This window comes from Babylonia areolata, chromosome 33 (assembly GCF_041734735.1).
Source record: "Babylonia areolata isolate BAREFJ2019XMU chromosome 33, ASM4173473v1, whole genome shotgun sequence".
Classification (NCBI taxonomy): Eukaryota; Metazoa; Mollusca; class Gastropoda; order Neogastropoda; family Buccinidae; genus Babylonia; species Babylonia areolata.
Window position 1 is genome coordinate 6,045,168 of NC_134908.1, and position 15,910 is coordinate 6,061,077.

Sequence of the window (15,910 nt, forward strand, 5' to 3'; positions counted from 1 at the left end):
AGAAAATTAACTTTCACTCTCAGCCTCTGTTTTAACTGAACGACTTCTTTCTCAATCTGTCACAATTTCACAATGATGCAATCAACTTGCACACAGTTGCGCTGTTAAACCATTACACTACAAAATCCATCACCTCTAATCTAAATCATACATCTAACCTACTAATAAAGCTGATTTTTTTTCAATTTACAAACAGGAAAAAAAAAAGGCACTAACTTGCAGTATCACGTTCGATGACAATAGTAAACACCACCCGCAACAACTTGTCTCCACAATCATGAATACTTCACCGTTGACCTTAAATACAAGTGATGATACTATCACCGAAAAGGTGTTTTCATCCTCAGACTTTCAAACTGCTTTAACGATAAAAAACAACTCTCTTTCCCATGGCTGCACTGAAGTATTCTTCGACGAAATGGAATACATACCTTGGGACAACCCTCAAAATCTAATCAGTGCTGAAACAGAATTTATGGTGCATCGAATCCAGGACAACACATTAGCGGTTCTGTTTGTGATCGGAGCTCCAGCGAACATCATCAACATGCTCGTGTTTTACAAACAGGGACTAAAAGATCGAGTGAACCTTTGTCTCTTCGCTTTGTCCTTCAGTGATTTGATGTTTCTCATCACTTTCATGTTTATGTACGGAGATCAGCTTCATCTGCAGTTCACAACTCAAGAGAAATACGGTCCTCTGACTAAGGATGTGTTCAACCACAATTTTGTAGGTTTCGCAGCTTTCGGTTATGTCTCCAACGTACTCTCTACCATCATAGCTACAGAGAGATGCTTGTGTGTGTTCAACCCACTTAAATTTCAGCAGCTTATACGTACAAGGACCATGGCTGTCATCATCTTCTTCATCTACATCGTAGTGCTAGGGTTGTTTTTTATCGTGGTGTTCCGATATCGTATCGGGTGTTTGTACGATCCGCCAAGCGGTGTCGTTGTCACGACGTTTGTCAAAGGTGAGTTTTACCTGGCCAACAAGAAAGTCATCGATTTTATAGACAGCGTCACTTTCGGAGCAGGTTTGCCTGGGACCGTGCTGATCGTGACGATCACAACGACTTTACTGACGATCATCAAACTCCGTCAGGTGGATATTTTGCATATTTATTTTCGAATCTTTTAACATTGTAAATGTGAATTAGTGGATAGAGCTTATTCATTTTTGAATCTTAAAAACAAAAAAACAACAAAAAATAAAAAAAACAAAAAAACAACAAAAGTGAACTGATTTTTGTTGTCTTCCTAGATCCTAACATTGTCTATTCAGATTAATTTTAGAATCTTATATATATATATATATATATATATATATATATATATATATATATATATATATATATAGCATACTCATTTTCGAATCTTTTAAAGTGAAATGACTTTTTTCTTCTTAATTTTTTTATTATTTTTTTAATTGCGTAGTTATTTTCGATTCCATTTTATCCAATTCTATTCCACTCCATTCCATTCCATTCAATTCTATTCATTCTATTTCATTCCATTATACTCCATTCCATTCTATTCTACTCCATTCTATTCCTCCATTCCGATCTATTCCATTCCGTTTCATTCTATCACATTCTACTCTATTCCATCCTACATTACACTGTATTCCATTCCATTATTATCTTATTCCATTCTTTTGTATTCCATTCTACTCCGTTATATTCAATTCTATTCTATCCCATTCCATTTTATTCCATATCATTCTATCCCATTCTGTTCTATTGCATTCCATTCAACTCTATTCTATTCAATTCTTTTCTGTTCCATCCATTCATTCTATTCAATTCTGTTCTGTTCCATACCATTCCATTATATCATATTCCATTGTATTCAAGTCTCTTAATTTCTATTCCACTCGATTCTATTCAATTACATTCTCTTTCATTCTATCATAATCCATTGTATTCAAGTCTGTTAATTTCTGTTCCACTACATTCTATTCAATTCTATTCTCTTCCATTCTATCATATCTATTCCACTCCATTCTATTCAATTCTATTCTCTTTCATTCTATCATAATCCATTGTATTCAAGTCTGTTAATTTCTGTTCCACTACATTCTATTCAATTCTATTCTCTTCCATCCTATCATAATCCATTGTATTCAAGTCTGTTAGTTTCTATTCCACTCCATTCTATTCAATTCTATTCTCTTTCATTCTATCATAATCCATTGTATTCAAGTCTGTTAATTTCTGTTCCACTACATTCTATTCAATTCTATTCTCTTCCATCCTATCATATTCCATTGTATTCAAGTCTAATCGTTTGTATTCCACTTCATTCTATTCAATTCTATTCTTTTCCATTATATCATAATCCATTGTATTCAAGTCTATTAATTTCTATTCCACTTCATTCTATTCAATTCTATTCTTTTCCATTATATCATAATCCATTGTATTCAAGTTTGTTAATTTCTGTTCCGCTCCATTCCATTCTACCCCTTTATATTCAGTTCTATTTCGTTCCATTTCTATTCTTTCCATTTCTGTTCCGCCAGGTGGTTTCGTGGAGGTCAGACCAGTCCTCATCCATCTCCCCCAGGGAGGTGGCCCTGACCAAGATGCTGGTGGCCAACTCCATTCTCTTCATCATCTGCTTCTCTCCGGACGCCATCAACCACCTGAGCAGGCTCTTCCTGAAGGGCATGAACTCTGGAGGCATCTACCACAACTTCTACCTGACGGCTCTGTGGATCGGAGACATCTTCACCTTCTTCAACGCCACCTTGAACATCTTTGTCTACTACACGATGGGGTCTAGGTACCGGGAGGTCTTCTGGACGTTGTTCGGCAGGAAGATCAAGACAGAGAAGGTCAGTAGTATCAGCGCCAGTGTTAGCAAAGCATCAGCGTGAGAGTTGTCGTCAGCTCGTTTCATAATCAGCAGTCTCAAGCCAGACATTAGCAGCAGTGATAAGCCAACAGCATGAGAAATTATTATTATCAACGGGAGTGCCTATTAGCAGTTTCAAGCCAGACAAATTGAGCAGCATTAACTCAGTACGGCCAGTCCTCTCTTCTCCTTTACACAGACCCCTCGGATGTCCTGTGGGTGTCTGAATGAGCCAACCTTTAGCTTCCGTCGTCAGAATTGTGGTATTCTTTGTCAACATTCACCTCTTCAGTATAAGAGCCTTCCACTTGCAATATTTTGATGATGGTAATTGGGCTGAAACGTTGTTAACGTCGTCTCTTTCGCCGTTCGTATGGAAAGAGTTAATTTAACAGCAGTGATAAGCCAACAGCGTGAGAAATAATTATCTTTGTCAACGGGAGTGCTTGTTAGCAGTTTCAAGCCAGACAAATTGAGCAGCATTAGCAGCAGTGTTAAATCCTCAATGTGAGAAATATCGTCAATGCATGTGTCTGTTTATCAGCAGTATCAAACCAGACTGAGAAATTTTTTTAGCAGTATTAGCTGCAGTGTTAAACCATCAGCGTGAGAAATGTACTCAACGGGTGTGTGTGTGATACGAAATTTCAGGGAGAGCTGGATGATACAAGGTCTTCAGAGAAGAAGCCTCCATTCAGTCAAGTGTTTCAGCCCTTAACTCCTTACACTAAAAAAAAAAAAAAAAAAAAAAAAAAAAATCATGATCAGCAGTTGCAAACCAGAGAAAGTTAGCAGCATCAGCAGCAGTGTTAAATCATCAATATGAGAAATGTCGTCAATGGATGTGTCTCTCAGAAGCAGTACGAAGTCACAGAAAGTTAGCAGTATTAGTGGCAGTATTCACAAATCATCAGCGTGAGAAATGCCAGTCACGTTGTCAACGGTTGTGATAAGCAGCAGTGTCTGCAGTGTTTAACTCACTCAGTATACGGCCAGTCCTCTCTTCTCCTCTACACAGACCCCTCGGATGTCCAGTGGGTATCTGAATGACCCAACCTTTAGCTTCCGTCGTCAAAATTGTGGTATTCTTTGTCAACATTCACCTCTTCAGTATGAGAGCCTTCCGCTTGCAATATTTTGATGGTGGTAATTGGGGTGAAACGCTGTTAACGTCGTCTCTTTCGCCGTTCGTATGGAGAGAGTTAAATGTCAGCATGACATCTATGGTTAAAGGGAATTTCAGTCAGGTTACTACAACCACGAAAATCATTATGAACAGGAGTTTCAACAAATACGTGGATAGCAAAGAAGAATACAGTTGTTGTCAGTTGTTGTTTTTTTGGTTTGTTTTTTTAATGTATTTGTTCGTCCGTTCTTCGCGTTATTTCATTTTTCACGGACAAAAACAACAAAAACCAGATGGCAACAACAACAACAAACAAACAAAAAGACTTGACGAATATTTTCCATTTATTTGTACACATGTACGCGCATTAAACTTGAACCACCAACACAAACACGTCCACGTTGAGTTTCAGGTTTACGATGATGACAAGATTCAGCATTTTGAATTACAAATTGTGCGTTGTGTGTTTGAGAATCTATCACAAAACGAGTGAAGGAATTTCATCAAAGATCTTCAGCAGGTCTGCATCAGTAATGCAAGACATGCAAGTCCGGAAATACTGAAAAGCTTTTTGTCCAACTTTTGTACTGACACAGATTTGTGATGAAAACCTTTCATATATACATACATCTCTCTCTCTCTCTCTCTCTCTCTCTACGTATATATATATATATATATATATATATATATATATATATATATATATATATATATATGTACATATACATAGATAGATAGAGTAGATAAATTTCCTGCTTGGTCCGTAATTTGCTCAAGAAGAAAGAGTGTAAACTATGATTTCTTTAGTTTCCATTTGATTCCATGTATTCTTCCAACAGTGCCGTTTTTCATGAAAATTTCAATGATCTTAGTTTGACGAAAACAAAATATTTTATTTTTACATCGTGCCAGAAAGATGATGAAACTGGCAGGCGCCTGTACCTTGTTCCGCAGCCTTGTCTCAACCAGCTGGCACTCTGTTCTTATGCTTCTACTTGATCCCCTTACACAGCAAGGGGCCTGTGGCGCAATGGATAACGCGTCTGACTACGGATCAGAAGATTCCAGGTTCGAATCCTGGCAGGCTCGACTTTTTTTTTTTTTCAAATACAAAATTCAACCATTTTATTCCTCCGTATTTTTCGTTTACATAATACTTTAAAGTATTTACTAAATTGTTTGTTTCATTTAATTTATCTCGGGCTCAGAATAACTCTCCCCGGACTAGTTCCATGACAGTTTTCTTCAGATTGAACTACTCCCAGGGGAATAATATGGAAACAGAGGGGATGTCGTCTGTCTGGAGTCATGAATACTCTCCTTTGCCTTCCTTATCGTCATAGTGCTTCTGGTGATTAATAAAAATGATTGAGTCCGAGTGTTTGGAACCGTCAATAGCCTAGTAACGACGGACTACAGTGTTGATGGACTGAGAATGAAGATGAGGAGCTCATAGTGTGACCCATAACAATTTTCTTAGTTATGTACGCCGATTTCATCAGTGTATTTAGCCTTGGTTTATAAGTCCGTCAAGCAGTGGAGGTCTTCCTGTGTGGGAACAAAGTGTGACATCACTGTCGAACGGCATTTCTCTGAAAATTTATGTGGCTCAACATTAGTTTATGCACACAGAAGAGTCAGGATGGAGTGCATGCTGTCTGATCTGGCGTGCAAGTAAACGCTCCACCCTTTGTGGATGTGTCACAGGTGTAGGAAAAGAACCAGCACAAAGAAGACACCAAACTGCACTGGAGTCAAGACGCAGCCCTGCTTCACTCCGTTGGTGGTGCTCAGTGAATTCAATAACCTTTCTCAGTCAGAACAAACTGCGTATCACCGCGAAAGGTGACGTTTCAAACACAGTAGTTTGGAAGAAAACAACAACAACAACATGTTGTTCAAGAAGCTTGAACAATCCATTACTGCTGACAAAATCAAAGGCCTTGTTAAAGTCGAGAAACGTCAAGTATTTCGGTCTTCATTTGCTCGTGTCTTTTCTCTTTTGACTTAGAACATCGTGTCAGCTGTGGACCTTCCTCGAGTCACCTGACGCTGCGATGGGATTCTGGAACAGGAATGGTTTATCGTCTAAAGAGAAGGATTTGGACGATGATCATTCTGATAATATTCAACCCTGTATCGTCTGCATTTCAACACAACCTTTATCGAACCTAGGCCCAAACCTTGAGCAACTTGACTTCTAGGACGGGGAGTGTCCTGGGTTCTTGAACTCAGCTGTTCTTCTGTTCTAAGCTGTCTGTCTGCAGAACAGCAAGCTGTTTGCCATTTTCAGCATTACCTACTTCCTGTCCTCTGGCTGTTTGTAGTCTTGAGTAAGATTTGTTGTTGTTGTTGTTGTTGCACTTTCTGTCTCTTTCTCTGTCACTCACACTGTGTGTGTGTGTGTGTGTGTGTGTGTGTGTGTGTGTGTGTGTGTGTGCGCGCGCGCGCGTACTGTATTTGTTTATTTTGTTTGAATGTGCGTGTGTGCGATCGCACGTGTGTGTATGCGTGCGAATAATTTAGGTGTTTGTTTGTTTGTTTGTCTTTATGAATCTAGTTTTGGACGTTTCTTCTAACAAATTCCTCCAAGAAGTACTATACTTGTCTACGTTCAAATATTTGAAATTCTTAGTTCCCTATCAGAGTTGACATCATTCACACTGAGTCAGTCTACATATATATGTATATATATATATGTATATATATATATATATATATATATATATAACATACAAAGACGTTCACTTTGACTTTGTTTCGTTCTACCTGTTAATGTATAGCTTATCGTGAGGTGTAGAAGACAAAGAAGAAAAACAACAACAACAAAACAAAACAAAACAACAACAACAACAACAAAAAACACACAAACGAACAATGTGTATGTCCGTTGTAGGATATTTCCGTGCTCTTGTAATTTGTTGAGATTTTCTTGGAAACACGAAAAGTTCACTACTCAAAGGGGTATCAGCTTTCTTTCTTTGTTGTGCCACTCACTCACTCACTCACTCACTCACCCACTCACTCACTCACTCATGCATCCAGTCCTGTTACTCATCTGCATGCTTGTTCACTTACTCATTCACTCACCAACTCACTCACTCACTCACTCGTTCGCTCATTCACCCACCCACTCACTCGCCCACTCACTCACTCGCTCACTCACTCACTCACTCGCCCACTCACTCGCTCACTCGCCCACTCACTCGCTCTCTCACTCACTCAATCACTCGCTCACTCACTCACCCACCCTCACCGATGCATCCAGTCCTGTTACTCATCTGCATGCTTGTTCACCAACTCACTCACTCACCCACCCACTCACTCACTCACCCACCCACTCACTCACTCACCCACTCACTCATTCATTCACTCACTCACCCACTCACTCATTCATTCATTCACTCACTCACTCACCCACTCACCCACTCACTCACCCACTCACCCACTCACCCACTCACTCACCCACTCACCCACTCACTCACCCACGGATGCATCCAGTCCTGTTACTCATCTGCATGCTTGTTCACTTACTCATTCACTCACCAACTCACTCACTCACTCGCTCACTCACTCACTCACCCACCCACTCACTCACTCACCCACCCACTCACTCACCGATGCATCCAATCCTGTTACTCATCTGCATGCTTGTTCACTTACTCATTCACTCACCAACTCCCTCACTCACCCACTCACTCACTCACCCACTGATGCATCCAGTCCTGTTACTCATGTGCATACTTGTTCGGGACCTCGGCTTATCGTCTCATCCCAAATGACTAAGCGTCCAGACCACCACTCAAGGTCTAGTGGAGGGGAAGAAAATATCGGCGGCTTAAGCCGTGATTCGAACCAGCGCGCTCAGATTCTCTCGCTTCCTAGGCGGACGCGTTACCTCCAGGCCATCACTCCACGATAGATAGTACAAAAAACAAACATACAAATGGAAACTTATACAGACAAATAGACAGATATAGATACAGACAGGCAGACAGACGCACGCAGGCATAAACACACACTCGAACACACATCACACAAAACACATACACACACTCACGCACGCACACACACACACACACACAGACAAACACACACAGACACACACAGACATACACACACACACACACAGACAAACACACATAGACACACACATAGACACACACACAGACACACAGACACACACACAGACACACACGCGCGCGCGCGCACGCCTGCGCACGCACACACACACACACAGACACACGCGCGCGCGCGCGCACGCCTGCGCACACACACACACACACAGACACACGCGCGCACACACACACAGACACACACACACACGCGCGCGCGCGCGCGCACACACACACACACACACACACCAGCACACGCACGGACGCATGTACACAAACACGTACACACGGCGCACTTACACACTCAAAACATACATGCACACACACACACACACACACACACACACACACACACACACCCTCTCATCCCACGACCCCCCACGTGAGACAGAGATAGACATGTGTACCCCCCTCCCCTCACACACACACACACACACACACAGACACACACACACGCGCGCGCGCACGCACCTCCCCCCCCCCCCCTACACACACACGCGCGCGCACACACTGAAGAAAACAACAACAAACAACCCAACAAACTTTCATCATCATCATCATCACCATCATCATCATCATCATCATAACATACGAACTTCCTCGAGTTTGGAATGTTCACAGTGGGATGATCCGAAGACAAAGAGAGTGATGAAGATTCGAACTCACTCTCTCTGTCTGTGGATCATCTGCCTTCTGTCTGCAGGGTATGTATCGTCCTGGTCCTGTAAAGTTTCAGTTTCAGTTTTTCAGTTTCAGTTTCTCAAGGAGGCGTCACTGCGTTCGGACAAATCCATACATACGTACGTACGCTACACCACCCACATCTGCTTTGGGCATATGTCTGACAGCAGTAGCAGTAGCAGTAGCAGTAGCATAACCCAACGTGCTTAAGTCAGGCCTTGAGTGCATGCTTATAATTATAGTTGTGTAGGCTACCTATCAGAGTGGATTTCTTTGTACAAGAATTTTGCCAGAGGACAAACACTCTCGTTGCCATGGGTTCTTTTTCAGAGGCGCCAAGGTCAAACAAATCCGTTCACACGCAGTCCATATAGATATATATATATATATATATATGTATGGGTGACAAAAGAAGGTAACACTCAGGCCAGAGGTCTTACAACAGCAACAACAAAAACAAAAAAAAGGTTGACACTCAGGTTAGAGGTTGAACATGAAAAAGGCGACACTCAGGCCAGAGGTAAAACAAGAAAAAAAAATTGTAACACTCAGGCCACATGTCGAAAAAAGAAAAAAAAAAAAAAAAAGAGAATAAAAAGGGGGTAACACTCAGGCCAGGGATCGAACAAAAAAAAAAAAAAGAAAAAAAAAAAAAAGGTAACACTCAGGCCAGATGTTAAACAAAACAAGGTAACAATCAGACCAGAAGTCTAACAAAAAAAAAAAAGGTAACACTGTGGCCAGAGGTCGAACATGAAAAAAAATGTAACACTCAGGCCAGATGTTGAACAAAAGAAAGACTACACTCAGGCCAGAGGTCGGAGAAAAAAAAAAGGGGGGGGCGAGGGGGGGGGGGTTAACACTCAGGCCAGGGATCGAACATAAAAAGGTAACACTCGGGCCAGATGTAACACTCAGGCCAGAGGCTGAGAAGAAAAAAAAAGGTAACACTCAGACCAGAGGTCAGGCCAGAGGTCAAACAAGAAAGGTGACACTCAGGCCAGAAGTCAAACAAACAAGAAAAGAAAAAAAGGTTACACTCAGGCCAGAGGTCGAACAAATCTGTTCACATGCAGTCTAGACTCAGGCCCGGTAGCAGTCAGCAGCATCGTGACAGACACTGTTTGACCTCCTTGTGTGTGTGTGTGTGTGTGTGTGTGTGTGTGTGTGTGTGTGTGTGTGTGTGTGTGTGTGTTTGTCTGTCTTTATGTCTATGTGATTATGAGTGTGTATGTGTGTGTGTATGCTTGTGTGCTTGCTTGCGTGCGTGTGTGTGTTTAAAGTTGTGTGTGTGTGTGTGTGTGTGTGTGTGTGTGCGTGCGTGCACGTGTGTGTGCGCGTGTGGTGTGCATTTATGTGTGTGCTCAGAAGGGGGACAAAGAGAGAGAGAGAGGGGGGCATAGAAATAGAGAGAAGGAAAAACACAGAGAGAAAGAGAGAGATAGAGAGTGAGAGAGAGAGACAGAGACAGACAGAAACAGACACTCACGCAGAAACACAGAGGCGGACACACACACACAGACAGAGAGATACAAAGATACAGAATAAAAGCCAATCAAACGTAAAAAAAAAAAAAAAGCACACCATTGACACAGCAGCAAACCCCATAAGAAAGTCACCTCCTTAGTTTTGTGACCTAAATAATCAAGTGTCTTGGCATACACAGTATCATCATTATCATCATCATTATCATCATCATCATCATCTTCATCCTCCTCCTCCTCCTCCTCCTCCTCCTCATCATCATCATCCTCATCCTCATCCTCCTCCTCCTCCTCATCATCATCATCTTCAACATCTTCATCATCATCATCATCATCATCATCATCATCATCATCATCATCATCATCATCATCATCATCATCTTCTTCATCTTCATCATCATCATCATCATCATGATCATCATCATCATCTTCTTCATCATCATCATCATCATCATCATCATCATCATCATCATCATCATCATCTTCAACATCTTCATCATCATCATCATCAACATCGACACCAACAGCAACAAAAAACAACACCCAAACAAACAAACAAACAAACAACAACAAAATAACCCCATCCTTTTCTCGCAACACAAAAGGGTAGGCTAATCGTTTAAAAATATATAAGATCGTGTGCATGAGACCTAACTTCCGTCACACGTCATACAAGACCTTGGTTTATAGTCTCACCAGAATGATTGGCATCTGCAGAGATGCCAATCCCTGACAAGAGTTTGTAGGAACAGTTAAAAAAAAAAAAAAATTGATACGAACATTTTGAGTTTGGTAGTTTCAGTTTCAGTAGCTAGCTCAAGGAGGCGTCACTGCGTTCGGACAAATCCATATACGCTACACCACATCTGCCAAGCAGATTCCTGACCAGCAGCGTAACGCAACGTACTTAGTTAGGCCTTGAGGAAAAAAAAGAAAAGAAAAGATAAATACATAAGAAAATAACTACTACTAATAACAATAATATGTATAAGGCGCAAAAACTTGATGAAGTCAACAATAGGCGTACAAAAATAAAATAAAATAAAATAAATAAATAAATAAATAATAGTAATATTATTATAAAAAAATTAAGAAAATACTAATACTAATAATAATAATGGTAGGAACACTCTGACTCCCAACCACACCAGCTTGTTCCTTCCTTGCACTCTACAGCTTAATCCACCGGGCACAGACGCTGTTTGACCGAGACGTAACTTGATTCATCCACGTTCTCTCTTGTCCAGGCAAACGATTTAGCTGATTGGTCCACTCAGTGCTGTTTCAATGTAAGCACGCACGCGATTTGCTGAGCATCATCACGTGAAACCAAGGTTAGTAGTGACTGCCCTGGCCTCGTGATTGGTAGGTCTGGAGCATCTGGATAATGTTACGGCATGAAATCATGTGACCATGCTATGTCGTCGAAAATGAATTCTTCTTCTTCTTCTGCGTTCACTCGTATGCAGAGTGGGCTTTTACGTGTATGACCGTTTTTACCCCGCCATGTAGGCAGCCATACTCCGTTTTCGGGGGTGTGCATGCTGGGTATGTTCTTGTTTCCATAACCCACCGAACGCTGACATGGATTACAGGATCTTTAACGTGCGTATTTGATCTTCTGCTTGCATATACACACGAAGGGGGTTCAGGCACTAGCAGGTCTGCACATATGTTGACCTGGGAGATCGGAAAAATCTCCACCCTTTACCCACCAGGCGCCGTCACCGTGATTCGAACCCGGGACCCTCAGATTGACAGTCCAACGCTTTAACCACTCGGCTATTGCGCCCGTCGAAAATGAACTCGCTTTCAACAATTTTGACGATAGCGTAACGTCGGAAGAAAATTCAATCGAGCGTAACAAAATATGACGAAATCGTAACAATTGGTATCTCTGCATCTGCACCACCACTCAAGGTCTAGTGGTGTGTGGGAATCGGGGGAGAAAATACTGCTGAATTTCACACAGAGAAATCTGTTGTGACAAAAGAGCAATGAAGTAGATAAAATACAAATACAAGAGAGAGACAGAGAGAGAGAGAGAGAGAGAGACAGAGACAGAGAGAGAGAGACAGAGACAGAGAGGCGATTTCTCAACAACCAAGCTTTAACGGGCGTCTGTCTAACATAACTGAATAAAGTGCCAGACACGAATTCGGTTCGTCATGAGTTCGATTCCTGGTCTCCACCAGCAAAGCTATAAGTATTGCATGGTATTTCATGACACCAGCAAAGCTATAAGTATTGCATGGTATTTCATGACACCAGCAAAGCTATAAGTATTGCATGGTATTTCATGACACCAGCAAAGCTATAAGTAATACATGGCCTAGAGGTAACGCGTCCGCCTAGGAAGCGAGAGAATCTGAGCGTGCTGGTTCGAATCACGGCTCAGCCGCCGATATTTTCTCCCCCTCCACTAGACCTTGAGTGGTGGTCTGGACGCTAGTCATTCGGATGAGACAATAAACCGAGGTCCCGTGTGCAGCATGCACTTAGCGCACGTAAAAGAACCCACGGCAACAAAAGGGTTGTTCCTGGCAAAATTCTTTAGAAAAATCCACTTCGATAGGAAAAACAAATAAAACTGCACGCAGGAAAATACAAAAAAATGGGTGGCGCTGTAGTATAGCGACGGTCTCTCCCTGGGCAGAGCAGCCCGAATTTCACGCAGAGAAACCTGTTGCGATAAAAAAAGAAATACAAATACAAATACAAATAATCAAATCGGCGGAAGGAGTGAACTAGACCTCGCCTTCATGTGTCCCGAGTTCTAGACACTGAGGAAGGTGGCAGAATGGTTAAGACGCTCAGCTGCCAATACAGAGAGTCCGTGAGGGTGTGGGTTCGAATCCCGCTCTCGCCCTTTCTCCTAAGTTTGACTGGAAAATCAAACTGAGCGTCTAGTCTTTCGGATGAGACGATAAACCGAGGTCCCGTGTGCAGCACGCACTTGGCGCACTGAAAAAGAACCCATGGCAACGAGAGTGTTGTCCTCTGGCGAAATTACGTAAAATGAAATCCACTTTCATAGGTACACAAATATGTAAGCATGCACTCAAGGCCTGACTAAGCGCTTTGGGTTATGCTGCTGGTCAGGCATCTGCTCAACAGATGTGGTGTAGCGTGTATGGATTTGTCCGAACGCAGTGACGCCTCCTTGAGAAAGTGAAACTGAAACTAGACACTGTGGATATGAATTCATTTCCCCGCTGGCTCGTGAAAGGGCCATAGCAACATTTTTACCATTAGCCATTAACCCTTTCACCACCAAGCTCGCATTTATGCACAGGCGTGGTAGAGGACCCATGTCACTGAAAGGTGACCATTCATTGGTCTGTTATCCATGAACCTACTGCTCTTAATGTTCGGTGGTAGGATAGGCCATATTTCTATATATCGCAAGGGGGAATCCCCCAGCTATTGTTAGCCACTGTCTTTTCTGTGTCTATACCACAAGGGAATTTTGTACTCTAAATTGACTGGCGGTGAAAGGGTTAAGCACAACAAGGGTGATAAAGGATTGTATACACCTGTACAATTTGATGAATATATAGTTTATAAGAGTATATACACGACTTCCTATCTTCTTCTTCTTCGTTCTTGGGCTGCAACTCCCACGTTCACTCGTATGTACACGAGTGAGCTTTTACGAGTATGGCCGTTTTTTTTCCACCCCGCCATGTAGGCAGCCATATTCCGTTTTCGGGGGTGTGCATGCTGGGTGTGTCCTTGTTTCCATAACCCACCGAAAGTTGACATGGAGTACGGGATCTTTAACAGTGCGTATTTGATCTTCCGCTTGCCGTATACATGCACACGATGGGGGTTCAGGCACTGAGCAGGTCTGCACATTATGTTGACAATGGGAGATCGGAAAAAAAATCTTTCTCGCGGATCAGAAATACCTGCTCTGCAGTGCATCAGAAGGATTGATGGTCAGGTTGCCATATGACCACTTGCCAGAGAAGACCCTGCACTGCTTCTGAGTCACTTTGGTGGTGTTCATGTGGCACCCATTGTGGTGATCATGTGGTACCCATACTGGTTCTGAGTCACTTTGGTGGTGTTCGTATTGTACCCATTCTGGTTCAGAGTCACTTTGGTGGTTTTCATATGGCACTCATTGTGGTAATCATGTGGTACCCATACTGGTTCTGAGTCACTTTGGTGGTGTTCGTTTTGTACCTATTGTGGTGATCATGTGGTACCCGTACTAGTTCTGAGTCACTTTGGTGGTGTTCGTTTTGTACCCATTCTGGTTCTGAGTCACTTTGATGGTGTTCATATGGCACCCATTGTGGTGTTCATGTGGTACCCGTACTGGTTCTGAGTCACTTTGGTGGTGTTCGTTTTGTACCCATTCTGGTTCAGAGTCACTTTGGTGGTGTTAATATGGCACCCATTGTGGTAATCATGTGGTACCCATACTGGTTCTGAGTCACTTTGGTGGTGTTCGTTTTGTACCCATTCTGGTTCTGAGTCACTTTGGTGGTGTTCATATGGCACCCATTGTGGTGTTCATGTGGTACCCGTACTGGTTCTGAGTCACTTTGGTGGTGTTCGTTTTGTACCTATTGTGGTGATCATGTGGTACCCGTACTAGTTCTGAGTCACTTTGGTGGTGTTCGTTTTGTACCCATTCTGGTTCTGAGTCACTTTGGTGGTGTTCATATGGCACCCATTGTGGTGTTCATGTGGTACCCGTACTGGTTCTGAGTCACTTTGGTGGTGTTCATACGATGCCCATTCTGGTTTTGAATCATTTTGGTAGTGTTGAAGTGGTACCCGTTCTGGTTCTGATTTGAATCACTTTGGTGGTGTTCATGTTGAACCCGTTCTGGTTTTGAATCACTTTGGTGGTGTTCATGTTGTACCCGTTCTGGTTCTGAGTCAGTGTGGTTATTTTCAAGTAATACCCGCCCTGGTTGAGTCACTTCTGTAGTATTCATTAGTTCTTAGTCAGTTTGGTGATGTTGATATTGAACCCGTTCTGGTTTTTGAGTCAGTTTGGTGGTGTTCATGTTGTACCCGTTCTGGTTTTGAATCACTTTGGTGGTGTTCATGTTGTTCTCATTCTGGTTCTGAGTTGAGTCACTTCTGCGGTATTCATGTTCTACGCATTCTAGTTTTGAGTCACTGTGGTAGTGTTCGTGTTGTACCCGTTCTGTTTCAGAGTCACTTTGGTGGTGTTCAAGTGATACCCGTTCTGGTTCTGAGCTGAGTCACTTTGGTGGTGTTCATTAGTTCTGAGTCACTTTGGTGGTGTTCATGTGGTACCCGTTCCGGTTCTGAGTCAGTTTGGTGGTGTTCATGTGGTACCCGTTCTGGTTCCAAGTAAGTTTGATGGTATGCATGTTGTACCCGTTCCGGTTCTGAGTTGAATGAATTTAGTGGTGTTCATGTGGTACCCGTTCTGGTTCTGAGTAAGTTTGATGGTGTTCATGTTGTACCCGTTCTGGTTCTGAGTAAGTTTGGTGGTGTTCATGTTGTACCCGTTCTGGATCTGAGTAAGTTTGGTGATGTTCATGTTGTACCCGTTCTGGTTCTGAGTAAGTTTGGTGGTGTTCATGTGGTACCCGCTCTGGTTCTGAATCACTTTGGTGGTATTCTTGTGGTACCCGCTCTGCTTTAGAGTCACT

General features: G+C 42.4%; 1 protein-coding gene and 1 non-coding gene across 2 annotated transcripts; both read left to right on the forward strand.

Annotated features, from left to right (window-relative positions):
* Positions 1-264: 264 nt before the first annotated feature.
* LOC143276848 (uncharacterized) lies at positions 265-14,815 on the forward strand. Its single transcript, XM_076581504.1, has 5 exons — positions 265-1,105; positions 2,525-2,839; positions 4,998-5,053; positions 5,693-5,764; positions 14,710-14,815. Exons 1-5 carry the CDS (start codon positions 278-280, stop codon positions 14,813-14,815), a joined length of 1,377 nt encoding a protein of 458 aa, XP_076437619.1. The 5' UTR covers positions 265-277.
* On the forward strand, positions 5,002-5,074 carry Trnar-acg (transfer RNA arginine (anticodon ACG)). The gene has a single exon. It is a non-coding gene; the product is annotated as a tRNA-Arg (tRNA).
* Positions 14,816-15,910: the final 1,095 nt, after the last annotated feature.